The following is a 27,166-nucleotide window of genomic DNA, read 5'->3' on the forward strand; positions in this document are numbered from 1 at the left end:
ACCGGCGAGAGAAAATCCTGGAAAGCTTTATAAAATGCGGCGCTAAGTCCATCAGGGCCAGGCGATTTGCCGGGGTTCAAATTCCCAATAGCGCATTTCACTTCGTCCTCCGTGATGGGGGTCTCTAGCACACGTGTCGTCTTTTCGTCGAGTTGTGGCATTAAAGGCAAATAAACTCTCTTGAAACTCTCGATATCAACTGCACATCGTGCGAACTGCTGACGATAATGCTCGAAGAAAGCTTGCTGGATTTCTTTCTTTTCATTGGTAATGGTCCCTTGGTATTCAATTTCATCTATCTGATTCCTTCGAGCGTGCCACTTTTCTGTGCCTAACGCCCTTTTTGTCGGACCTTCCCCCCTTATCAGCCGTTCGGCTCTAGCTCTGACAAGGGCACCGCGATATCGGTCAGCGTCGAGTAGTTCAAGCTTGCCCTTAAGGGCTCGTATGTCGTCTATGAACAAACCGGGGTTATTGCTTTCCACATCGATTAGACGCTGTAGATTCACGCGAAGGGACCTTTCTTCGGCCCTTTCTTGTCTGGCTATAGCGCTCGATCTTTCCAATGCTGTCATTTTGACATTCTGTTTAAAAACCTCCCATTTAGCCCCTAACTTTGTTACGCCTTTGTCATTCATATTTGCTATATGCCTTTCAACGTCGGCTTGGAAACTGTCATCAGATAATAATTTTGAATTTAACTTCCACATTTGCCAGTCAAATCCTTGACTTTTAGTTTTGTTCCCAGTGATAGTGACGGTGACCAAGCAGTGATCGCTGAACGATACTGGCTTAACGTGGTATTCGTGGCATACAGGCACCAGATCAAGAGATATGTACATCCTATCGAGTCGAGCGTGGCTAGAAGCCTGGAAATGCGTGAACTGTGCCGCTCGTCCACCCTCCAGACACCCAGCCACATCAACAAGGTTAAATTCATTTACCAATTCTGCGAGAACACAGGTGCTGGCATCACTATGCGGCCTTCTACTCGTTTTATCTGATGCGGAGAGTACACAATTGAAGTCTCCCATTATCACAGTTAGCCTTTCAGAGTTGCAATACTGACGAATACCTTCAAAGAAATCGCGCCTTTCGCCCACGCTGTTCGGTGCATAAACACAAATGATGCGCCATTCGTATGAATACAGCACGAGATCGCAAACAACAAAGCGGCCATACGCACAAGTCGTGACAGCTTGAATTGTGACACCAAGGCACTGACGCACAAACAGCACACAACCAGCCGCTGCTCCAACTGCATGACTTACAACGGCATTGTATCTTGAAGTAAAAAGGCTAACCATTCTCCCGGTTTCTTCTTCACCATCAACTTTAGTTTCCTGAATCGCGATGACGTCTAGCTCCAGCTCGCTAACCAAACGAAACAGTTGATTTTGCTTGCGCCTTGCTGCGAGCCCTCGAACATTCATAGTTGCGAATCTAATGGCTTTGTCTAGACAAATCATTGGTGATGAACGAATACCCGGGAGCATGGTCATACCTTTAGTGATGTCTGTGGCCGAGCACCCCTCCATGGTGTCAGGTGTTAAGTCTGAGGTGGGAGCGATGCAGCCCCCCCTCTTTTCTCTAACTTCCGGCCACCGGCGTGTACGGACGCAGAAGCATGAGCTCCGGCGGAGCGGCGTTTGCGGCCCAGGCCGGCCGCGGAAACAGGTTTTTTGACGCTTCGGCTGACGAGTATCAGGTGATTCTGCCAAGTTTGCCAACCGGGCGCATTGTGCTTAATAGTGTTTTCATGCATGGTGATGTGAAAGCTCGACCATACCGAGTTGAAGACTTCAGGGACGCGTTGGTTCGTCTTGGATTGCTCCCAGAGGTGGTCGCCCTGGGGGCGTACCAAATGAACCACGTTTGGGCAGTGACGTTTAAAGACGCCGAGGCCACACGTAAGCTGCTCGCTGTCAGTGATGTGAAAGTGAAGGACCATCGCTGTGTTATCGTCGACCCCAACGACCAGGGCGTCCGGTTAAAGATTCACTGGCTGTTGCATGGCGTTCCTGACGAAGACGTGCGAGCCGCACTGTTGCCGTATGGGACGGTGTCTGACATCGCAAGGGAAAGGTGGCGCGCACAAGGCGTCACCGACAAAGGGTCAACTACGCGCACCGTGTCCCTAAAGCTGAAGACAGGGGTGAAAATTGACGACATCCCACACCAGCTGCGAGTTGCCGGTGAGCCAGCGCTCGTCGTCGTTCCGGGCAGGGCTCCCCTGTGCCTTCGCTGCAAGACGACGGGTCACATCCGGAAGGAGTGCCAGGTTCCGCGCTGCGCTCGTTGTCGTCGTTTCGGCCACGACGAACCGCAGTGTGTAAAGACGTATGCAAACGTCGCAGGGCCCGTGAGGAACGACGACATGTCGGAACACCTCATGGACGAGGCGGATGCGGAAGAAGCAGCTAAGGAGTCAGGCACCAGCTCAGCAGAAACAACGGTCACTCCCCCCTCCCCAAACGCGGACGAGGTCAAGGAACAGGGTGTCAAGAATTTGCAAGCGTGTTCCGTCGGCGTCGCGGACGCTAAGGTGGCCAGCAGCAGCAACTCAACTGGGGACACGGAGGTCAGTCACAGCACAGTATTCATTCATGAGACAGACAGCATGGTCGAATCTGAGGCAGCGAACTCGGCAGCGGTAGCGAAGCGGACACACGACGACACGGAGGACCGAACACCAGGTCACGAGAATGCAGACGTCGAAGGACCGCCGACAAAGACTTCCACGGCGGTACGGCGGGCGTCCTATCGGACTAGGTCGAACTTGTTAGAGACACTCAGCCACGAGTTCGATGCTTGAAAGCGGTACAAAAGCGCTTCTAGTGAGTGCGGTGTTGCCTTAGAAACGTGCCGTAGAACGTTATACTGCGGTGTATATCGGTAATTATGAGCATGTTACTTACAGAAGTCGCAGTTACACGAGTAGCGAAGTACGTTTCCGCTACATTTTTTTCTGCGCTCTGCGCACATGCGGACCCATTTTGCGGCAAACAAAGAAGAACCCCTCCTCGCAATGTGCGGCGCTGCCCCGACACGTGGCGCGCCACTCGCCCCTGACGTTTCTCCGTGTACCCTCACGGGTTGTAGAATCAAGCGTCTTTCCTTTCTTTAGATCACTATCTTCGCTCACCCGCTTCTCCCCTTCGGGCCGCGCGGGTACCGGTGCGAGGATACCCCAATACCCTTGCGTTTAATAAGTTTGCTCGACGAGGTGCAATAACGCTATCGCGTTCCACTCTTGAAGGCGAAGCTTAAGCGTCCTCTAAATTTTTTTAACCGCTCTGCTGTACGGCCTCCCCCGTAAAGTCCATTTTTTTTACGTGCCCCTTCCCGCTACTATGAGGTGTTTGGCGCTAGCGTCTGTAATTCATGGCCGCTGGGAGGTATAGGAAGTTTCACATCCCTAGTCTATTACTATTGGTTAGTGATAGTTCACTATGACTTCAACTTTCTGAGTACTAGTTAATGTCTGGTTAGTGTTAATTAAACGCCGCCTAACTAGTAAGTGATGGTCAATGATAGTGACTATGACCTCCAAATGCATGGGTTCCTATTTTTCGTAAATTATCATAAAATTATCTTGAAAATGCCTGAATCATGTTCCGATATCATCCGATTGCTATTGATTAAGTATCGATTCAATGGTGATTCGCATATGCCCATTTAAGGCATGCACCCGAAACGCGGACACATTTGCGGACAACAGTATGAGGCATTAAAGGCGTCATCACCAACTGGTCTAGGTGGTGTTCGGCCAGGAACAGCGCTTAGTAATCACTTTTGTTTAATATTGAATAAAGGAATGAAGCTGCTCTGTTAACAGTAATGCGCATCTGAAGAAGTTCGATGTCACTGCATAAAATAAACAATCAGTCATAATAATACTTTGTAAAACTTCACTGATCGTCAATTCACTGCTTGCAATATCAGAGCGTTCTTGTTGAAGATATGCAGAAGTACTCGATGCAATCGGCACGTGGGAGAGCAGTGCCATCTAGTTTATATGGTGGGTCTGCTCCCCCCCCGTTCTTAATGAATCAAAAATCAAGGCAGGGGCACGGCGTCATCACGTTTGGGCAGCCGCGGGAGATTCAAAAGTGCCACTTGCTACACTACGAAAAAAAGCGGCAAACAGCCTCCAACGACCCTCCTCCAGCCAGTGGCATCGCTCCAAATGTGTGACGTCGTGACACAATCGGGAAAAGAAAAAAACAACAAAAAAAAGAACGTGTTTTTCCACCGAAATGACCGCCTGCGGTTGTCGCGTCAGTGTCGCCAGATAGATGCGCACGTACTCCAATGTTAGTGCTGTGTACTGTGGTATTCCATGGTGGGATTCGGCGAAGAGCGTTATTTGTGGGTTGTGTACAGCTTTTGCATTCAATTTCGACTTCGCTTCCTATTACTTAAAACCTTCGTTCATGCTGCTAAGGCTACAACAACGGATATGCGGGAAGGTACAGTGATTAGCGTCATTAATTGACTTCAATGCGCCACAAATCTAACGAGCGACCATTATCCCGTGATTTTGGTTTGTATTGAGCTCTAACAGGAGTAATAAAAGTTCGATGAGTCAGTTTTCATGGAAAAAGTGAGCCTAAGAATCAGATAAATACTTTGTTTTGTTATATGACATATATATATATATATTTGAGTCAATTTTTTGGGAAAAGTGAGCCTAACAATCAGATAAATACGCTGTTTTGTTAGAAGTATGACACATGTGAAGCCAGCTTTTTCCTTTGACATTTTATAACCGCCTTCGAAGGGCTTTGCTTACCGATTATGTTTTAGCCGCCGTATCAAGTCCACCATGCCGCCTTTGGCCGTGATTGGGTTCTGGCCACGTGGGGAGGTTGCAGCGACTGATTCCTTGCATGACTCTTTTTATGCCAATAAGAGTCACAAAGTGGCAGAAAGGAGTGAAATTGTTGTGATTCCCCACGTCCGACTCCCTAGGAGGGGTCTCTTCGTGGTGCGAGCCGAGAAGCGGCGGACATCCGGAAGCATATCGGCCTGTTTGGTGGCAGTATAGATCAGGCAATAGCTTTCAACTGCTATCATCCTAATTAACCAGTGTAAATAAAATAAAGGAATTGGAAAAAGGTAGGCCACGCTGCGACAGGAGAACAGTATCTTCTTTAAGGTTTACCGCATGTACAGAAAAAAAGAACGGTTTCTTTCTGCGTGCTAGTACAATTATTTCCGGCATGAAAAGTAATTTATATATTAAATGATTTGTTTTGAAAAGGACTGCCTCACGAAAGTGGACTCAGTTTACAAGAAGTACAGATATACCTAGCCTCTATCTTCCGTTAAAGGGAAGCTGAAACGTATTCCGCAAAAAACGAGTTACGTGCGGCATTTTATAGTTTTTTGTCCGCTGAACAAGACAATCATACTTAAAAAAGGCAGAAAGGAGAGCAAACGGCACTTTTTACAAGAAAACGAGCACTAGTGGGACCGCCCTCCAAGCAGACGCCGCTGGACCCATCATGACGTCAAGTTTGGGTATGCGAGGCCGGCGCCGGCGGTGTTGCTGCGTGCGCGTCGCTTCAGGGGATTAGAGAGCTCGATCTAAAATGTTATTGATTATTCGAACAATGTTAAACACCTCTAACACTTACCGTACTCGTTCGAGCAACCAGCAGTGCAAAAAAAAAAAAAAAAAACGTTGCTACGAAAGACGCTGTAGAGTACGTCGACAGCGAAAGCAAAGTCATGCATCATATTTGCGCGAGTCGAAAAGTGCAAGAGCTGGCCCGATTTAACAACTGCCCTTTGCGCACTTAAACTCGTTTCAGTAGCAACAAAATGAATAGGCATTGTATATGATGCAATCCTAGTCGACAGCGCGTTTGTACAACCTTCGAGTATCGCCCAACGGCGCAACAACAAACGCACGCGTACTGCAGCTGCCCGTCCTATGTATCTTTGCAGCTAGTTTGCGCAGTGCGCTGTTCAACGCAACGCTGAAAATGGTCCGGCTTCAACCGCGTCATGAAATCAGACATGTTCGCAGCGCCTGCAGTGCCGGATGAAGCAGCTTACCGGAACGGTGCCGGCAGCGAGCATGGCAGACGAGCGCACTCTCTGGTCGTCGCTAGGCCTATATTTTGTTTCGCATCGGCGCCACAGTAGACAACGCTTGGAAATTAAGCAGCGCTGTAGTAAACAGGCTACTCGTAGAACTGTCTACGGTAAATCGCTTTTTTATATAAAGATATCATTTATCACGGCGCCACCTCAGAAGATGAGCTAACGTATACAAGAAGATCGGATGAGCAGCGACGGTACCGGCGACTGCCGCTGCACAGCTGTGAAGAGAAACTTGCTTGTATCGTAGTTATTCTACCAGCATCTCGGTACGGGTCAGCGAGCCTCAACAAGGGTTAATTTTTGGCATTCCATTATCCCTGCGCTTATTATTTAGGACAGCAATAAATTTGAGCACGCTTTCTTCACGCTAGCGCAAGGGATCCACGGACAGCTTGCGGAAGGCGTGGGCGGCGCGGCATGTGGAGGCTGTGCTGCGTTCGGACGATGCTTGAGCGCGCTGTTGCCGCGCGAGCAGCACGGCAATCCAGACACTGCGTTATAAATGACTAATGCAGATGCAGCTTCATTCTACCGATCATATTCATTTAGTTTGCTGCACCTAATTGGTAATTGTTGACATAGCCGAGAAGGGCGGCGAGGTCTGTAACAACAGTGAGCTTTAATTCGGTATTCTCGGTGAAGTGTAACGATGGTGAAACCAGCCGTGCAGCAGTGGTATTAAGCTAATTAGGTGCGGGAAGAATGACAGAACGGCCGCGGACTTCAGTTGTGCTGATTTAATTGAAATCCCAAATGGCCGCAATCGCTGCCAAGATTCGATTATCGTCATCGGCATGCAAAACATCAGTGCAAAACACAACTGATTCCAAAGGCAAGATTTTTTTTTTCCTTTTCACGACAGAGGTCCACAGCGCCGAGCATTTCTTATCCTGTGGGAGACTATAAAGCACCATGTCGCCTGGACCAACAAAGTTGGCACAACGGAAAGCCGGGCTGATAGCCAGATAGCCACCAGTTGCTTCATGCACTCACAGGAATGCTTGTTTTCTAATGACACAAGAAAACAATGTTTAAACATTGAACGACGTTTATTTTACAACTCAGCAAAAGAGGCTCACTACTCGGAGGGCGTCGAACAGAGCGGAGCGCCACTCCGCAACAGTTGCGTATCTGCTGGTTGACCTCATGGGATCTTTGAACACGCGGAACTTTCAGCACAGAATTATAGAACTGGAGAAAACAAACGGCATCAGCAGCAGACTGCGCTGATCCGTAGATTCCTAAAGCGCGCAACGGAGCGAAGCAAGCATGTAAAACATGCGGCTGGTCTAGCCGGCCGGCCGTCATTCCGAAATTGATGTCACAGCCGCCTGTTCCGCAGTTTCGACGCCCCGCCTCCGCCGCTCCCGCGGCAGCTCCAAGGGCGTGACACGGCGCGTTTTTAACAAGCGATTTCTTTTTTTCTTATCAACAGAACTGAAAAAAAATTGACGCACATGAATAACAATACCCCTTCTTTCTAACCCCCGAATTTCATGCAATTTGAAAATCGCTTCAGCTTCCCTTTAATGAAACTTCGATTATTTTGGCGTTTCCTTCCGTGTTGAAGGGACGCTACATGTGACTGCTCTTATACGACCCCCCACCCCTTTTTAAATTGCACCAATTGCAGCTGTTTTGGAAATTACTTTGCATGATAAGACAACTCTCAGAACATTGCAAGATTCTAATATAAACCTGTTGGCAGGAATAGTTTTACCTCCGAATGTAACATTGGAATGCTATAAACAGTAAATCGCTAATGCATAGCAGAAGGCACGATTTCATCGCAAACAAACCCGCTTTAAACTCGGAAGCAGGCCTACGCCGCGTGACTTTGTGCGAGCGCCGCCGGCTGCCAGTCGACACTATTGATGCGACGGTGGCGCCACCTCTATGTTGATCTCGCGGCAAGACGATGCCGGTACCGGGAAGCCTCCTTTGAACCTTCCGCGCTTCTGTCGTCTTGTCTCCATAGCAACCAAAGGAAGCGAACTCGTTAGGCCTAGCAGCTTGGTAAATCCGGAAGCAATCAGAAAATACTGAGTGTTATATCGGCAAATTTTGGCAATGCGCGAACTTTTAGACAGCACAAGCTTCGTAGGCTTTAGCTTGCCGTGAACGCGCACGACACCGTGCAGCGGTAACGATGATTCAGTGCTGAGGCAAGCGGTCCCTGCTTCGCCGGACGCCGCCATGATGCCGTAACCCAAGCCGGCTTGGGCCGAACGCTGTTTTCGAAAAATAATAATACTAGGGGTTTTTAGAAGGGGGCCCAAGGATTGGGAGACCCAATAATATAGCGTGCCCATGCGCAGCGTACGAGCCGACAGGAGAGTCTTGAGTCCGGCTGCGTTCATCGATTACAGCGCCACTACGGTAAACCATGAAAATGTATCTACACATATGAAAGCTTACAACGCAATTTTATTCATCAAAAATTATTATTGTACAAAATCAATTTAAAAGTACCAGTGATATAAACGGTTTTCTTCAGACAAGGCGAAATCGGCCGATCTTAGCCAATCCAGGCTGAAGCAGGAACTCGTTAAGCCTAGCAGCTCAGTAAATCCAGAGTAGTACTGAAGAACACTGAGTAAATCCGGAAGGGATAAGAAAATATGTTGTGCTCTATCCCTAAAAATTGGTGATGCGGGCATCTTGAGACATGACACAAGTTTCGTACGCCTATAGTTTGCCGTGAAGGCATGAAACCATGGAGCGGTAGCGACGAATCGGTGCTGAGGCGAGCGGCTATAGTGCTCTGGGCATGGAGGAAGGAACGAATTTAGGAGAGGCCCTGACGTAATTTTTTTGAAGCCGGCATAGTCGCGCGGCCGCGCCGCAACCGGACGCTGCCATGTCTCTCCTCCTCCTGTACCCTCCGCATTTTCTATCTCCGCGACGCTCACGTACCTCGGGCCCTTAGCAACACTGTTGCTAGTGGCCCGAGTTTTGATGGCAACAGCGATGCCGTTGGTAATGGCCCGACTTGGCTAACCCTAAATTTTGACGTCACTTCCGCCACATTTTCTCCAATGCATTGGGAATGGCAAGGGCCTCTCCTAAGTTATTTCCTTCCTCCATGGCTCTAGGCTAGAGCGGCCTCCGCTTCGCCGGCCACCGCCATGTTGCTGTAACCCAAGCGTCCCAAGGAAAACCATTTACATGAGTTTATATAATATGCCTTATGCCAAGCTTGCGTACAAAAAAATGCAGCTTGGGGCGAACGCTGTTTCGGAAAAACTGAGCTCGGCCCTAACGTCAATTCAAGACCCAAGACGTTCTGCGCATGCACAGTTCGACACCCCAAGGCTTAGGGCACCCATTATAATGTACTGGTTATTGTGCCGCGCGCCGGCAGTTTCTCATAGGAAGACATACAGCTGTTAGAATGACTGTCACCAGCCGCCAATCAAGGGCGCTGCGCACAAAGCGGACTAACTGCGATCATCATCATTGCAAAACAATACACAACAGCTTTGTGACTGTATTTCAATAATTGAAGACGGCAGTCTAGATTAAATTCACAGAAATATTTCCAGCATTGCATATAATCTGAAGATCCAGTCGAAAAAAACTACAGAAATGTGTCAAAAATAGGACAGAATATCCTGTAGTTCTGTCGTAACCATCAGATTTTTCTGTAGTTCTGTAGTTTTTCTGTAGTATATTTCTGTTGTCTGTAGTTCTGTAGCACTTTTCTGTCGTAACTACAGAAATTTCTGATGTTACTACAGAATTTTGTGTTGTCACAACAGGCTTCCCGTCAAAAACCGCACAGAAATTTTGTCGTAACACCAGAAGATTTTCTGTAGTTTTTTCGACTGGGTAAGTATACTGACCGAAGCGTGGCCTTGTGATAGATGATCTGCCTCGTGTTTGGGAGGTACCAGGTTCCATCCCTGGCGCCGCCGGGTACCCACCGGCTTTTTAATGGGTACAAGCTTTCCCCCGGCCTGGTGCTCGGCTCTTTGGGGTGAAATGTTTGGGAAAGAGGTCATAGGTCTCAAATAGTTGCTTCAATGTGGCAGTGATCAGTTCCGCCATCGGACAACAATTAGTCCGCCTTGTGCGGCCAAAGACCATTATGTGGCCCTTTTCTTTCTGTCAATCCAACCTTTGCAGGTCATTAGTTTGTTCGAAACTTTAAGCCCTCCAAGGAGCTCAGCAAGGTTAGCAGAGCCTCTTCCAAACGCACAACCCTGAGAGAGCCGGGTTCCGGGCCGGGGGACGCTTGTACCCATTTTACCGGTGGGTGTTCGGCGGCAGGTTTCGAACTGACCACTTCCCGCAGCCGAGACTGGCACCCAGACCACTCGGCCACGACTGCGGTTTTAGCGGCTTGTACTTTGCATTCCTTTAAAGGAGTAGCGCCACGAAATTTTCTTTGTGCATCCTGCCTGCGGAATGATGTACCGCACAACACCGAACATCTATAGCCAAGCAGTAAATAACAACAGTATACAATTGAATTGAATCTTCTCCCCTACACAGTTTCGGTTTTGATTTCAACTGCCAAAAGGTGGATGTGACGTCATTGACGCACCGAGTTCATGTAAGGCATACAAAAACTGTAGTATTTATCGCTGCTTTGTTCGTGTTAATTCATGCGAATGCTTCCGAAGGCCTGCTCAAAAGTTAAAATCACAAAAATTAATAAGAAACGGTTATACCTCGGTTTTCTTTCTCACTCATGTGACCAAAGGGAGTGTACGGCGTCAGAGTCGTCACCCAGCGGCTCTATACCGAAACCGAAACTTCACGAGAAAAAAATCGTTTTTGAAATGTTTATTATAATAAATAATTTGTTCACAGGATGGGAAAGCCGCAGTATCTGTCACACTTGTTTTTGTGGATACCTGAACCGCGCCGTAAGGGAAGGGGAGGAAGGTAGGAGTAAAAATGGAGAGAAAGATAAGCCTAGAGGAGGAGGGCTACGGAGTAATTTCGACCACTTGGGGATTTTTAACGTGCACTGACATCGCACAGCACACGGACGCCTCTTCGCTTCGCCTCCACCGAAATGAAGCCGCCGGAAGCGGTCGGGATCGAACCCGGGTACCCCAGCAAAGTAGTCGGGCATCTTAACCACTGCACCATCGGCATAGGTGAATGCAGTGCTGGGATTCATGCACACTATTGTCTTCCGAAAAAAAAAAATACTTGTCAGAAAATTAAAAGGGATAATAAATGAAAGAAATAAAGGTTGGCTGTTGATATAAAGTTTAAGAGGGAACGATGAACAGGCCCCCGCGTCTAAGCAATCTAAGAAGATGGATTGTTCGGCGAAAGGCCCACTGCTGTCAGGTGCCGATTTTTCGTCGGCTCTAGTGCAGAGCAAACCCACAAGTGGGGAATATCTGCCTCGTTATTTTGTGAGTTGCAGACAGGACACCCTGGACGTGGATGGTATTGAGGTCATGTTCGTGTTACAGCGGGTGTGAGGGCAACCCCGACCCGGATCCTCCGTAGCAAAACCTCCTCTGTGCGGTTAAGATCGCTATCATGTTTCTTATTCTACACAGTTTTGGTTGCCGGCGCAGTGTTCGGACATTTTGATGGCGAAAATGTACTGTATTCATTGGTTATAAAACACTCTGATATAGAATATTTTGGCTACTAAACAGCCCAACCACTGATAAAGGGCCTTTCACCTGTATGCAAAGTAGAACGCGTTTAACGGTTTCAGAAATGTTATAGTAAAACTTTATTTGAGTATAGGTTGCTTGCGACGTATTAACATTATTTCCTTTATTTCCGCTGGCATGCTATACTAAAATATTTGATATCGCTCAGCGCAGCTGGCTTTGACGTATGCATAAGGGCGTAATCTAGTTGGTTTACGTAGTTTCACTGGTGCGCGTCTTATATTTGGCACGTTCGCATTGTGATAGTTATTGCACATCGAAATTCCGTGTATTAAAGGTGCCCAGCTGAAGTAACATTGCAAAGAACGGGCATGCTATGTATCAGTGGGCCAGAGTGGCATGATTAAAGCATAAGAAACGTGTCCGGAGGACCCTGCACGATATGTAGAGTGATAAAGAAATCATGTGGGCATATAGAAGACAAGCGCGTACCAGAAGAGGGTCGCACGATTCGACTGAGAGCACCTTCGTCAACTGTCAGTAACGCACTCCTAAAGCCATTCTAGAACCGTTGATAAACTTCCAAAAAAGTCACTTGCAGTGAGCACCGCGCAGTCGCTGAAATTCGTGACTATGAAAAAAAGCCTTTAGCACACTCCTTACACACTCAGCGCCCCTATGCGGCAGCCGATAGCTGTCGTTGCTATCGGTACTCAGGCAACCTCGGTCGGCTCTCTAACCTGTAGATTCTAGCCACTTTAATACTATACTTGGGGACAGTTTTTTGTGGCTCTGCAGCCAAGGCTACGGGGGCAGGGATTTCCTCAAAGTGTTACTATACCAAATAATTCAGGCATATATGACCTCAGTTGCGGCTTCACTTTCAGTTCTTACTTTACGTTGAATTACTAATTTTAAGCCGCAAACTTCACAAAAATTGTGTTCGTTAACAGCAATTGTGTTCGTTAACAGTTTTTGCGAACGTAAATTCGCGAGCCCACGAAGTAGGCTGTCAAAACAAGCGCGCTGCGAAAGAGCACAAAACCTGGCGCGGCCCAAGTACGCTTCGCGAGATCCCCGACAGGGAGCACAGCCATCGACGGGAGCACGGTGCATCAGTGGCGTCGCTAGGGTCACCCGCACCCGGTGCGGAGGCGCGGCGCTGCACCCCCCCCCCCTTCCCTCTGTCCCCGCGATTTAGCAACGAATCGCAACTTCCTTTCTGCCTCCTCTGTGCTCACGGTTTGCGTTGAAGTAAAGTTCGCTTCGCACCCAATCACATGGTGCGAGTAGCATTTGTTTTTCTTTTTAACACTTATACGCAGTGATCGGGCCCCACGACTGATCATCCAGTGAAATATCATATCAAAAACACATATATCCGAAAAAGGCAGAAACATTAGCACGTGTAAGTTGCGAGATAATTCACTGAGCAAGAGGCTTAAGGCAGGTGATTGCCCAGTATCAGACTATAAGAACAAAGTGGCCTCCGAACTACGCAACGTGTAAACATTAAGCGTGTGAATCACTGTAGCCGTATGCGCACAAATATAACAAAGACGTGAAGTGATGAATTCTGCAATGACTATAAAGGGGTAGCAATGCAACTTCGCATAGATATTTAGAGACTATCAAAAAGAATCAGCGAAGAAAACATAATAACCCGTGTAGAAGCGCCTTCCTGTGTCCTCCTTGGGTTTGTGCTTATTACGCTCAGCGTAAGAATAAGTTTCCAACGTTCAATAAATAACTGCACTTATGCCGGTAATAATGGCTCAGAGGAAAGGAATGACGAATACAAACAATGACAGACTATGCACGTTATCACGCCCACATGAACATGCGCAGCAATGACAAGTGAGAACTGGAGAGGCAAATCAATAAGTCAAGGACAACTGAAACGCGCAGCTAATAATAAAGTCATGAAACAGACAATCCGTTAATCAGGACTTTTAATGGACATGCCAGAAAACACGACACTTGCAAAAGTCACAAGGAGCAAAAAATTGTCTTGTCTGCCGCATATGTAAACTTTAAAAGGCTTACACATATCCCTCGAACGCATTCGTTTAAAAATCAAGAACCTACCGATATACAAAAATTTGAACACATAAGGCCAGTTTCCTTCATGTAAATTACAACGAAATCGGCACGGTCATTTTAAAAGCGGACATTGGGAAGCAAAGAGTGCAAAGCGAAAGTACAATCAAGAACTAACCGATGTAAGTAAAAATTCGCTGATACGAATCCGGTTGATACGAAGTTTGGGATGATACGAATCTGCAAAATTCTTCAACCGGAGTGCGCTGTGTACAATGTGCAAAATTTCAGCTGTTCCGGTCACTCTCCCGCGCCACTACGACTGCAACCTTGAGCACTACGCGATCGCCAGCCGCGCTGTATGTACGCATCACGAACAGTGTGCGGTGATGCTTGGCACGCACATCGTAGACTTATAGTTGCGCCGCACTCTTCGCGAGCACTCTTTTGTCGTCGTAAGCCTATATAGTAACTCTAGTCATGCTGTACGCACCGCGAGAATCCGCGGAGGCACGTCGCGTACACGACACCGACGTCGCGATTGCCTGTCGCGCCGTGTCCTCCGCGAGTGGCCGGCTGTGACCGCGCGACCGTAATAAACCTTCTCGGACATAAGCAGCTCTTGCGAAAATGTCTTCTTGATTCTGCAAACGTATTCTCTTTCGTTTTGATGATACCAATGTTCGAGAAGGGTTTTCTGGCAGGCTGGTGGTGCTTGTCGTTCATGATTAGACTGCGCGAAAAAAAGATGGACAGAGACAGAAAACACGTACTGCGCTCGATGTGTGTACGTGTTTTCTGTCTCTGTCCGTGTTTTTTTTCGCGCAGTTTAATCATGAACCAATGTTCGGGCGATAGGAATTCTTTCGAGACTCCGTGAGATTCGTATAAGCGAGTTTCTACATGTTACAAAACGTTTGAGTACTTAAAAATTACTTTTGTTCATGTAAGTTGTAACAAAAAAAAAATCACGGTTACATTAAGAGCAGATATTCACGGAGTGTAAAGAAAAATCGAAACCCAAGTCAAAATTTTGCTTTCCTGGCTTTCAGGACTGCAAAGCTGGTGATCACTTGATCAAAATCGGTGCTTTTTGCCAGCTCACTTTAAACCGATAATAATGCCAGATATGATAGCCTAGACAGACTCCATTGTAGCTCTCAAGAAGTTTTTCGCTAGTTTCAGCTTAGAAAAACTTTTCTCACACGATGCTAGAGATACAGATATCGTGAGAAATAGCTGCAGCCCTAATGGCACAGTAGGAAGGGAGTCTACAAAATCCCACCTCGTAATGAATGTGAAGAAGTCCAATGCTGCCCAACTGTTGGCGACTTCCAGGGCGATGCCGGCTGCTTTGAGGTGTCTCCTCATCCTAGGAATTTCGATAAGGAGAGTGGTGTCAGACAGTCCGTCATAGAATTCGGTAAGTTTAAGGAATAGAAACTTTGAGCTCAGTTGAATAAAGAAGGCTATTTGCTTCAGCAGGTCCAAACAGAGTTGCCACTTCTCGAATCGCTTTTGGATCTTCTGCAGAGCTCGGCATATATCTATCAATGCACTTCAGGATCGCCCTGTTATTTTCTTCCTGCAACGAAAGTTTCGAATCTTTGGCTTGTTCACCTGTCATTCTCTTCCTTAACCTGACACGCCTCTCACTGCAATTCCAAGTTCACTGCATTTTATGAGCGGCTGCTCAACAGCATTTTCCACTAGGCGACCACGTTCCTTTTCGAGAAAAAGCTTTAGAGCCTTAAACGTTGCTACTACTTTGTCAAGGGATAGTCCTTTTGTCTGCAAATACAGAAGCACAGCATTGACTTCGTCAAGTACTGAACACCAAAGGTGCAAATAACACAGGTGCCCTCATTCTAATTTTTTTCTCTAGTTGGCGTTTAGTGATCAGAAGTGCCATCCCCCAGGCATCCGTGCTTTTCGGCGTTTGAAAGTGTGAGATGGATGTGTGACTGGGCCTAGGAGCGAGAAAGGTACAGAAGATAAATGAATAATACAAAAAACAAAAGACTGCTGGGCAGATGCTGCCAGCGGTCCTAGCTTGGGAAAGCAGAGTGATGTGCGCAGAAACAAGAAGAGGCGATGCGGCTCAGCCGCCGACGGGTGTCGTCTAACACACTCCCGCGCAGGGTTTCCGATGGGTATCGGGTTAATGCTGGTGTTTCCAGGGTACACGCACGTACACATGCCTTGTCCGAAGTTAAAATTGCATGGAGTCTCTAGCATAAATTAAGGAATGTGTTTTCAAGCGCTCCTCACCACAGAATAAGTCGTTCTGTGAGGAGATCCCACTTGTCATTCAGTATCTCCCCCCATGCGCGCCTTTTCGCGTCTTTACACAATGTTTATTTGACCCCCCGCCTCTTCCCCTCTCTAACTGCCACCCCCCCCCCCCTCCTGAGCGTTGCACCCGGTGCGGACTGCCCCCCCCCTCGCAACGCCACTGCGGTTAGTACTAATCGTGTAAGGTGTATATTACTAAAGGTGCCAATTTGTTAAAAATCTTTATGCTAACGCCGTACCAGTTAGTGTAATGGTATACTTATTATGTAATTGAAACGTGAATAATTCTTTAATAGCGCAAGTTTCCAAAATGCAAGTCACGAAATTTCTGGAGAGTCTATATTCTGCGCTTTGAGCTGGTGTGTGCCGGCTGTGCAGCTTTGGCTTCATAACCGCGCCAAGTTGTCCCAGAGTGTAGTATGGACGACTTTTACAGAAAACGATGCGTTTCAGACGATGGCACCGTAACAGCGGAGAACTTTCGTGACAATTCACAAAGTAAATGCTGTGGTGGCTTAGGCGACGCTGGTGGTTGCGGAGGTATTTCAGGGTTAGTTTTCTTAGCAAGGGGGAACCCGAGGAGGAACTTAGCGAGGGGGAGCTGGCAGACCTTTCTATTTTAAACCGGCCACAAAAGTTTGAAAGAATGGCAGCGCCACTCTGTGTTTTATTGCTGCGGCTTATAAGATGTAAGAAGCCTGGTGTGAATATACTGCACTTCATGATTATATCCCAGACTCATACAAAGTGATATAAATTTAAAGGAGAGGAACCTTCGCTCTTCTTCTAAATTAAGACTGCTTTTTACGACTGCCTCTTTTATAATGTCTTGAAAAATGAAGACGAGAAAAACGTTGTTTATTCCTACAGCGGCGCTGCCATCGGTAGCGCTGCTGTATGCAGGTAAACTTGTTTGCTGGTGTCTCTGATAACCTTTGTCAGTATCACTTGAATAGCAGTTTCCAAACCACTTTACAGCTCTCAAATATAGTTTAATTTACCTATGCGTCTCAGTTAATGTCCCCTTCGTTATTTTCGCATGAAAGTCTGAGAGTGAGCTTCACTATTATCAACAACAGCGGCAACAACAAAAAAAAAGAACGCAAGTAATGCATTTTTTTGTGAAAAAAAAAAAAAGAACACGGTCCCATGTTGGCAAAGTGCATGCTTTCTCGGCTCGAGTGCAGGGCCTCCTTGAGAACTACGCTCACGGCTTCAACAGCAGCACGTGCACGAAAGGCGCACCAGAAAGCACATCTCTGCAGTAGAAGCCAATTTCCAGAGTGGGCCCTCGAAGTAGCCTGGTTTCACCCTTGATGACTTCGATTTCTCTTGCGGTCTTCGATGCATGCCAGCCCTTGGAACTAGTGCAAGCGCCAAGGCACAAACGCCCGTAATCCGATGTGATCTAGTGGCTATGATGTCTGGCTTTAACCCAGAACACCCGGGTTCGATTCCCGGCATCGGAGGTTGCGTTTTTGTTTTTAAATGACATCAGATTTCTGCTCAGTCGTGGAACGAAAGGAAAGGACTACTGATCCAAAATTTAGGAATCACATTTCATACTGCTTCATCGACTTGTATCTGCTGGAGTTTAATCATATGATACTGGTCCTAACTTGCTTCAAAGTGTGATTGGTCCATTACATTTCTAACCGCTACGACTAGCCTTAGTTTCGATTACGATAAACTGCGCAGTGCCTGTGTCTTGAGTGAGTGAGAGCACGTTTATTAATGCGAAAGTACTACTTCGCTATGCTCACAAATTTCTCTCCGCAGAACGTGTCCGCAAAATCGTGTCCGCAGCAGTTGTAATTGAGAAGTAGTAGAGGTTAATGAGTGGTGTCAATCAATAGAGGGTGGCGTAATGTCGTGTCCAAAATAATTAGGCCAATAAGTTAATTAGGTAATAGATTAGAATAACTGGTTCACAGGAAAGGAAATGCGCAGTATCTGTCAATTCTTCTCTGCACACCTGAACCGCGCCGTAAGGAAAGGAAGGAAGGTGGGAGTGAAAGTGGAAAGAGAGAAAGGGGTGCCGGTAGTGGATGTGACGTCAAGGACGTGACATCACGCAACCAGAAGTATAGAGCCGAAAAAGGACATAGGAAGGGATTGACGCACAATTTGAGAGCACCAATGACTAAAATGGGTAAAGAAGAAGTTAATTGAGCAACTAGAAGCAACCAGAACCAACCAACAGCAGCATCCGTGCTTTCGCATTACTCCAATGCATATTCTGCAGTGCTTTTTAATTTTGTCTACTTGGTGGCACAACGATTGCTGAGGAGGACGGGAAAGGAGCATGGGGTAAGCATGGTGTAGAGGAGGATGTCTGAAGGGAGGGAGGAAAAGTTTTCCTGCTTTTATGGTTGAGATGTGGCTGCAGCTGAAGTATAGTGTTTCTAGAATTGAATAGTGTGCCGTCTACAGCGCGCGGCAATGGGAGCGAGGTGGTCGCCGCACCGATGAAAAGCGTAGATGGCACTGTTTTTTATGGTGATGTCTTTCGAAAAGTAATACGAAGAGGTTGGCGGAAGGAACACGGAGCAAGCGAGATCTTATGTGCTTCGTACCAAATTGCAATAGTGGATACCACTCCTGTAAAGAACCGGGATCTTTATTTCGCATTTCCGTGGCTCCTGGTCGTTGTGGAACATAAAACAGGGAACTGAGTCTTTGATGAAGCTTGTGCAGTCTGTGAGCGTTACTTTAAGCCGAGATTTATTGACAAGTCGTTTAAGACCATAATAAATGAAGTGGTCGTTAAATCTCTCGTGATCGACCACAACTGGCAAAAGATGTCATACCTACCATTTTTCCTGGCGTACCGAAATATATGTTTCCAAATCGCTTAAGAAAAAGAGAAAATAATGAAATATTTGTGATCAGCCTCTTCCCGTGCCGAGATGACGACAAGAAGAGAGAAATAATCAAAACGGCGCGTCGGCAATGCACGTGGATGAAGAAGGCACGAGTAGTGAGACTTTTAAATTGTATGCATCTGATCGATGTCATTTTCAAGCCTTAAAATTCCACAAAAGTGGCTAAGAAAGTTTGCTGCAAAATTTTGAAGATTTATTCTTCCTTTCCCGTACGCCAAGTGCGAAGAAGACGCAGCAGCGTGACAGCAGGCTAGCGATAAAATAGCTGGTGAGAATTCAAGAGGACAGAACGACGACTGCCGCTAAGATCCGATTGCAAGGGAAAAAGTGGAAGCAGGAGGAAATTGGATCGCGAGAAGATACGGAAAATTTTTTTCAATACTGTAAGCAATATGGCTTAATGTGTAGGCGCAGACAAACTTTATGTTGCTAGTGCCCATCGTAAAAGGGAGAATTTTTTCGCAAGAAATTTTCGCTCATAGTGAGAGAAACAATGTCGCATGCATTCACTGCAAATGACGCAAACTCATCCTGAATCAGCTCTCCAGAAGAAGGTCGCGGAAAGATGTTACGGCAAAAACCACCAACGTATGACGCGCTCTGCGAAGAATGAAAGAAACGAATATTTCACCAGCGACGGGCGCTAATATAGGGAATTAGCTCCTTTATTCATGCACAAAAACGGTTTAATACATTTAGGCAAGCGTGCGGCAGCTAACGACAAAATTTATTGTTGTTTGCCTTCGGGGTTCGATGTACCAGCCGTAACGGAAGCGGTTCACCCAGCTGTCAGCTCAGCACTCCTCGCGCTCTCCTTACTCACAGCGCCCTCTCAAGCCACCAGGAGTGGCCATCGCTGAAACGACCGGCTCGCCGGCGCAGACGGCAGACTTATCAAATCTAGAACACTAGCTGAAGTGGGGAACTCGACCGCGCCTCGGCCATCTTTAGCCGGGCGGGTACCTCAGCTTGAAGCCAACCGGTGGCGCTGCCTTTTCGCGGAGGAGCGGGATTAGAGCTTGCCAGGATTCGATGGCGTGCTATTGTGGAAACGTTGGCCCTGGACAGGCACCTTCTCTGCAGGGACGCGAGCTTGCGACCATGTCGAGTGGTAGGCAGTGCCCTCGCTCGCACGTCTTGGAACTGCGGGCAGTTTAGAGGAGGTGATCAAGGCCTGCCTGGACTCTGCACAATGAACACGTGTTCCAGGGAAAGATGGAGATGAATAGAAATGCTGGAAGAGCACCGTGGTAACGAGAGTTCTAGCTTAGATGCTCCGCATGTCAAGAGCATCCTTGCGAAAGAAAGAGCACCGCGAAAAACACAGCAGGTGATAACACTGACTCACAAGCCAGCGCTAACGTTGCCACTCTACGATGTTGACGAGCAGTAACAATAAAGAGCTAGCGGGGCCACACTGGGGGTTATTGTAGCGAAAGCTACACTGCGGTAGGCTTTCAAGACCTCGGGTGGTCGCAGCTACGTCGTTACGAGGCGTAGCTACGAGAAGAAGACACACGACGAAGAAGACGACGACGATGAAGACGACGACGAGGAAGAGCAAGAAGAAGCAGACGATGAGGAAGCCGCAGACGACGAAGAAGACGAAGGTGCCGAAGAAGAGGAAGAAGACGAAGAAGGAGACGAAGAGAAAGACGGCGGAGAAGAAGACAAAGAAGAAGATGAAGAGGAAGAAGAGTGCTCGGTCACCATCAGCTAATGCTTTCTCTCCACCTTCAGTTCGGCAGCGTTGAACCCTTCTCCTTTTTTAACGTGTTTCGCAACGTTGTCACAGTGTCGCAGTGTGCTGAAAACTGTATGTCGCGCGCATATAGACTTCTGAAACGCGTCATACGCGTCATACGCTAATAATGCTTTGCGTTAATTATCCGCTTCGTACGCATAAACGCGAGAAAAATCAACCCGCAGAGATTTAACGATGTCACTTGCGAAAATAGTATTGCGACCTCCGCGTGTGCACGGGCATCCCGACCAATCGTCGATACTGCGAACACAGTGCATGGGCTTCCCCGCGGTGCCAATTCCTTGTACATAGGGACCGCACGGATTACGCACTCGCCGCAGTTCTGACTGCCAAATGACTGCCGAATAAGAAACCCAGGCGCCATGACCTTCTCCTGATCGAGCCATACGATCAGCAGACTAACGCTCAAAACGCGCATTAAGATGACGACGAACATGGGATCAGGGTTACATGCAGAAAATGCAACGTGCAACACATGCTGTATGACTGCCCTGGTTACCACGACATGGGAAGAAAATACTTTCCAGGCCATGTCACCATATTCAGTGCTTTGAGTACGCCGAGTAACGACTCTCGGACCCGACCCTGGCGGCTATATCGCTTTAAAGGTTAGCAGGGGAGACGGGAATTGACGTTCAAATGTGATCTCGTTCTCCAGTTCCGTTTAAGATTATTCACTCCTCAAAGGGAGCCGGTGCTCACAGGTGAGCCGTGATGGTTGCTAAAAAAAATGTCGTGAGCGAGAAGGTGAAAGAAGTCGAGGTAGACAAGAACTGTGGTAAAATAATGATGCGTTCCGGGCATCAAATTAGCAACCGTCGGACCCGAAAATCTCGTTAGCTTTTAATTATTTATCGCACGTCTTTTTCTAACCAGCATATTTTCTTTCTATTTCCGTGAGGCATACCCAAGTTTTCGCGCAGAACAGCTCCACGTGAATTGTGTCCATAAATCAATGACAGGTTCGCCGCGCCGCTGTCTGCTGTATATACCTGGACACGGATTTTGTCGCCGCAGTCCTTGCCTCCTCACCTCTGGCACTCGGGGGAGGGGAGGGCCAAACATTACTATGTGACAGCGCGCGCAACGCTTCTCGAGTGCGGCGATCGGCGCGATACTATGAGAGCTCTTCTAAGCGAGTTGCGCTCTCTGCTGACGGTGGGGGCGCAGCGGACCTACCCCTACCCCTACCTGACCACTCGTTTCTCTGGCGGCGGCCGGCGCTCGCCTGGTTTTGTTCAGGGTGCCGAAACAAAAAGAGGATGGTTTATTTATTTCGCAAATTTTAAAGGAGAGATCGGAGAGCTGGCTGTTGCAAAATACAAATAAAAAAATCACCCTCTAGTTTTGCAGAATTGGACCGAGTATATATTACATATTGCGTAAGCTTCGAGGTGGCGTAAGCTCACGTGAGCGTAAGCTAGCTAGCTCACTCACTCACTCACTCACTCACTCACTCACTCACTCACTCACTCACTCACTCACTCACTCACTCACTCACTCACTCACTCACTCACTCACTCACTCACTCACTCACTCACTCACTCACTCACTCACTCACTCACTCACTCACTCACTCACTCACTCACTCACTCACTCACTCACTCACTCCATAAGCGTATGCCTCTTAGCACGTACAAAGTGGACGCAAAGGATGACTCATTCCTTGCTGAACAGGTGCTGAAATTGTGAACTAATGAAAACCAGCATTAGCGAATGCAAACTCCACTTGTGCACTTTTTGACTTCCTCTACGTCCACACCGCATATGCGGATTTTCCAAAATCTTTCGCTGCATCAATGTATTACCGGTAAATGTCGCAGGAAGTAATATATGTAGGTTGGCTCGTCTGGCATTGCTAAAGTCTGGCAGTGTGGATTGCTCTGAGTAAATGGTATGGACCAGTAATTATTTCCCTAAACATGAATTCCATTTGCCTTCCGTATGTGTTTAGTTTGCGGAGGAATTACGCAGGAGGCATCTGCTGCTAGTGTCTACTGTGCGACACCACGAACCCCGAGCACGCGCTTAGCTGTGCGTGGCTTTGCCGTTTGGGTAAAAGGAGATTCTAATGGTTGAGCCGATGCCAAGTATTTGGACCATGAAGGCCCCATGGCGGATGCAAGACATCACTTTGGACCCAGCTTCCCGCAAGTTACACCTTCGGCTTGACCCCACCAGGGGAAATCCGTAGTCGCTTTTTCTTATCCTCCCTGCCAACTGTGTACGAGGTCAGGGAGACCTCAAGGAACTTAATTATACTACAACATTATCACCCTCCATTCGTACCCTAACACACTCCTTTACTTCCCTTATCCCACTTCCCCAGTGCGGAGTAGCAGGCCAGGGTGTCTCTTTACCACCACCCGACCTCTCCACCTTTCCTTTAATTAAATAACTTTCTCTCTCTCTCGCGATCTTTCACTTTCCTATCTTCTTTCTTTCAACATTCCTGTCTGCTCCTCTTTTCAAGCTTTCTCCATTTTTACCGGAGGCTAGGGTTAACCGTCTGTGGCTACACACTGCGTTATGCCATATTTGGTTATAGTCTGAGTGTACGGCTGACGTGGAACCTTGCAGGAACCTTGCAAGTTCCTGTCTCGTCCCCTTGTTGGTGGGCTCCGTAGGGGATGGCTGCCACCCTGTTCGAAACAAATTACAATTTGTGACCTTTCTGGAACTGACCGCACTAAAAAAAAAGGCGGACCGATGTAACTCAAGAGTTCTTCCAAAAGAACAGTCTCCTGTGATCACGTGGTACACAGTGAAAAACGTAAATTCACGAGAATCAACTCCCCCTTCAGGTTTGAAAAATAACTGATAGGAGCATTGGGTGCAGGTCACAGTGTGACAGAAGAGGCAAGCGGAGACCTGCTTCTATATTTCAAATAATGCACAATTCTCAAAACTGTCAAACACTGTGTCTATCGCGGATATACCGGTCTCGGTCATTGCACACCGATCTCTAAACACAGTCTTGGGTGAGATTTCAGAAAATGATTTCATGCATCTCACCAAAAGAGAAATGCTTGAAGGACTTGGCCGATAAAAATGTTGTAAATGTCCAGAGGATAGACATCAGAAAAGAAAACAAATAAATCCCGAAGAAGCACATTGTCCTTACATTTGCCTCCGGTTCTTTCCCTAACTCCATTGAAGTAGGCTGCCTGACGATAACTATTAGACACTATTAGACACTACATTCCTAATTTTAGACGATGCTTTGCTACCAGAAATTGCCGCGGCCGCCGAACGTATGCGAAATGCTGGTTGGTTGGTTGTACAACTTTTAATTCCATCGGAAATGGGCTTCCTCTTCCCCGCCCCCGGCACGCGTGCCGGGGAAGACGGGGTGTCCTGCGCCCGCGAATTAGAGGCTGGCAGGTAGCCCTTGGCTTGTTGCGGCCTCTTCCGCCAGTTGGACGGTGCGGTGCTGGATCGAAGGGTCCGCGCTTCGCAGCAGGGTCCCCCACGCTTCTCTACTTGTAATATTTTGTCCTCTACCTGGAGATTGTAGGCACTCCCAAATTATGTGGTCGAGGGTCCCTCTCCCCCCCCCCCCCCCCCCCCCCCCAGTGTTTGCACAGCTCATTGTCCCTAAGGTCTGGTAGCGCGTGAAACGCCCAGACCGGTTTCATGAACGTATTAGTTTGTAGCCGCCTCCACGCGACAGCTTCTCTATTATTTAGTCTAACATCTGGCGGGGGTACCGGTCTACCTCCCAATTTATAATGGTCGATGATTTCCCCGTAATTTTGCAGACGCTCGTCGTATGCCCAGTGTTCGAGGGGCTCGACGGCTACCCGGAAGTAGAGAGTTCGGGCTAGCTCGTGAGCCGCCTAGTTACCAGGGACGGCAGCGTGAGCGGGTGTAGAAATTAACTGAATTTTCCTATTCAGCGTTCTTTTGGTGATAATTTTGGCCGCCTCCGGCGATATCCTCTCCTTCCCGAAATTTTGAATGGCAGTTTTGCTGTCGCTAATTATGAACTTGGCTTCCGTTCCTACGCAAGCAATCGCTATCGCAACTTCCTCCGCAGTCTCTATGTTGCGGCCTCTGATGGCTGCCGCGGATACCGGTGCCCCTCGGCCATCGACTACCGAAGCTATCGCCGCACCTTTTCTGCCACTTGCCGCATCAACATAGACTATTTCCTTTGCTCCCATGTTCTTGAACCGTCGCTCTAGAGCTTCGGCTCGTTTGGCCCTTCTTTCGACATTAAAGTCTGGATGCATATTTCTAGGGAAGGGGGGGGACTGCCAAGGCATTCCTGATTTCACTATTAATTGTGACTTTTGTTTGAACTTCTTTGTCTGGGTTGAGGCCTACTTTTGCAAGGAATACCCTGCCCGTCTTGGTCGTGCTTAGTCTCTCTAATTGGGAGACATTTCTCTCTCTAATTGGGAGTCTCTCTAATTGGGAGACTCGCACTGCCTCCGCCAATTCTGCCCACGTGTTTTGCACGCCGAGTCCGAGCAGTCGTTCGTTCGAGGTACCCATGGGCAGTCCTAGCGCCTTCTTAACGCATCTTCGGATCAGGCAGTCTAACTTCTCTTTTTCGCCGGCCTTCATGTCCAGGTAGGGCGTGGCGTAACGGATTCTGCTTATTAAGTACGCCTGGATTAGTTTTAGTAAATGTCTCTCCTTGAGGCCTCTTTTTTTGGTGGCGACCCTCCTCAAGAGCCCGAGGGTTTGCATCGCGTAACTTTCTATTTTTTTAAGGACTTCTCCGTTATGGCCGTGGGATTGAATGACCATCCCCAAAATCCTGATCTGATCTACTTTTGGCACCGCTTCGCCCTCCACCTGAATATGAAACTCCCCGCTATTCTTGCAGCGAAGGTACTTTGGGTTATAAACGAACAACTCAGATTTATGCGGGGAGCACAAAAGTCTCCTTTTCACCGCGTAATTGACAATGATGTCGGTCGTTACCTGCAGGCGTTCCTCCGTACTCGCATCGCTCCCATGGTTAATCCAGAGGTTGATATCGTCCGCATACAAGCAAAAATTTAGCCCCTTGATTTGGTTAAGTTTACCCGGGAGGCCTCTCATTGCCAAGTTGAATAGGAAAGGTGATAGCACTGAGCCCTGCGGTGTGCCTTTGCTTCCTAACTCTACCGTAGGAGATTCTAAATTTTGAAATATCATGCAGTCTCTTCAGCCCGATAAGAAGTCTTTTATGTAGTTCTACGTTCTCTCCCCTACTCCGAGCACTTCGAGCCCTTCGAGGATAGCCTCGTGCCTGACATTGTCGAAGGCCTTGGTGAAATGTGAAGACATAGCATTCAACCGATGAATGTGCTGAAAGCACACTGCTATGTGCTAACTGCGAAGGTGAACACCCTCCGATCTTGACCTACATTGAAGACAGAAAAAAAAAGTAATTGCTCTCACAACAAAAGAAAATATATCATAAAGAAGCACGCCAAAAACTAATCGCCACCTGGTACCCCATTGCAGTTCCCGCCAAAACAAGCTATTCCGGTACCGCACCAATAAACATGTTCAGTGTGTAGAATGAGTATTTTTGAGCAATCGCCCAAAGCATAACTCGTTGGAACAAAGACATCAATTTATTATTAATTTTTAAAAACGTCGTTTTTGAAATTTGCGGCAAGGTAGGGTGCCGCTTGGTAGTGAACTTTTAAAGTATTGCTGATACAGCTGACGTCACTGGTATCGTGAGCGAGAGGCCGCCATTCGCTGCAGCCATCGTCACAAGTGACGGAGACGCTTCCGATAGCTGGGACGTCGTCTGCTTGCGTTACCTGCGTGAACCCCTCAGGCGTGCGCGAGTGAAGTGAATGGCTTTACGCACATGGTCCAGGAATGTTCACACTGCGGAAAGAGTTTCTCAACTGCGTCCACCAACATGATGTTTGCGCCGCGTTGTCGATCCTGTAGGACCGTGCGGTAAGACGAACTATTGAAAGTATAGCCCACCAACAGCTGTCGCCAACTTGGTCGCCTACATTTGCGCAACAACGTGTCACACTGCGGAAACGTGTTGCTCGTTGTGGCGCCCTTGTCAGCAGCCGCTCGCTTCGATACAATTTCGCCCAAAATAATGCGCTTATGTTATGCGCGACCGTGAAAATTTTAAAAGCGGGAAAGGCTTTCCTTTAGACGTAGCTTTGACAATGAAGAAGGGCATGCAAATGCTCGTGGGAATCGTACTGATGAGGTACCGCTTTCGTGTACCGTCTTACGCGCCGCTTTCATGTGTGCTAATGTGGCGATTGGGGAGAGAAAATTAACAAATTGTAGCGAATAAAAATCACCAGCGAGTATAGTTTTGCCTAGAGTGAACTGAAATCGTCGATTGCTTACATCGAAGCGCGCATACAATCACCACGAAGCGCCGGTGCGACCGGGTAGCGCCTTGAGCGATACTGTAAACGGCCGGCGAAAGTCGGCGGCGATACTTCTGGAGAGCAAATACGAAGATTGAGGAGGATCGCCGAACGCACGTC

The 27,166-nt window shown here is 47.8% G+C and overlaps 1 protein-coding gene across 1 annotated transcript; it reads left to right on the plus strand.

Annotated features, from left to right (window-relative positions):
- Window positions 1-1,627: 1,627 nt before the first annotated feature.
- Window positions 1,628-2,815, plus strand: LOC146202964 (uncharacterized). The gene has a single exon (XM_084602366.1). It carries the CDS (start codon window positions 1,628-1,630, stop codon window positions 2,813-2,815), a length of 1,188 nt encoding a protein of 395 aa, XP_084458492.1.
- Window positions 2,816-27,166: the final 24,351 nt, after the last annotated feature.

The sequence above is a fragment of the Amblyomma maculatum genome, chromosome 1 (assembly GCF_055883805.1).
Source record: "Amblyomma maculatum isolate TAMU_Amacu chromosome 1, ASM5588380v1, whole genome shotgun sequence".
Taxonomy (NCBI): Eukaryota; Metazoa; Arthropoda; class Arachnida; order Ixodida; family Ixodidae; genus Amblyomma; species Amblyomma maculatum.

What these genes read in the sequence shown, in the direction of transcription:
- LOC146202964 (XM_084602366.1), top strand. Translation starts at nt 1,628, where the DNA reads ATGAGCTCCGGCGGAGCGGCGTTTGCGGCCCAGGCCGGCCGCGGAAAC.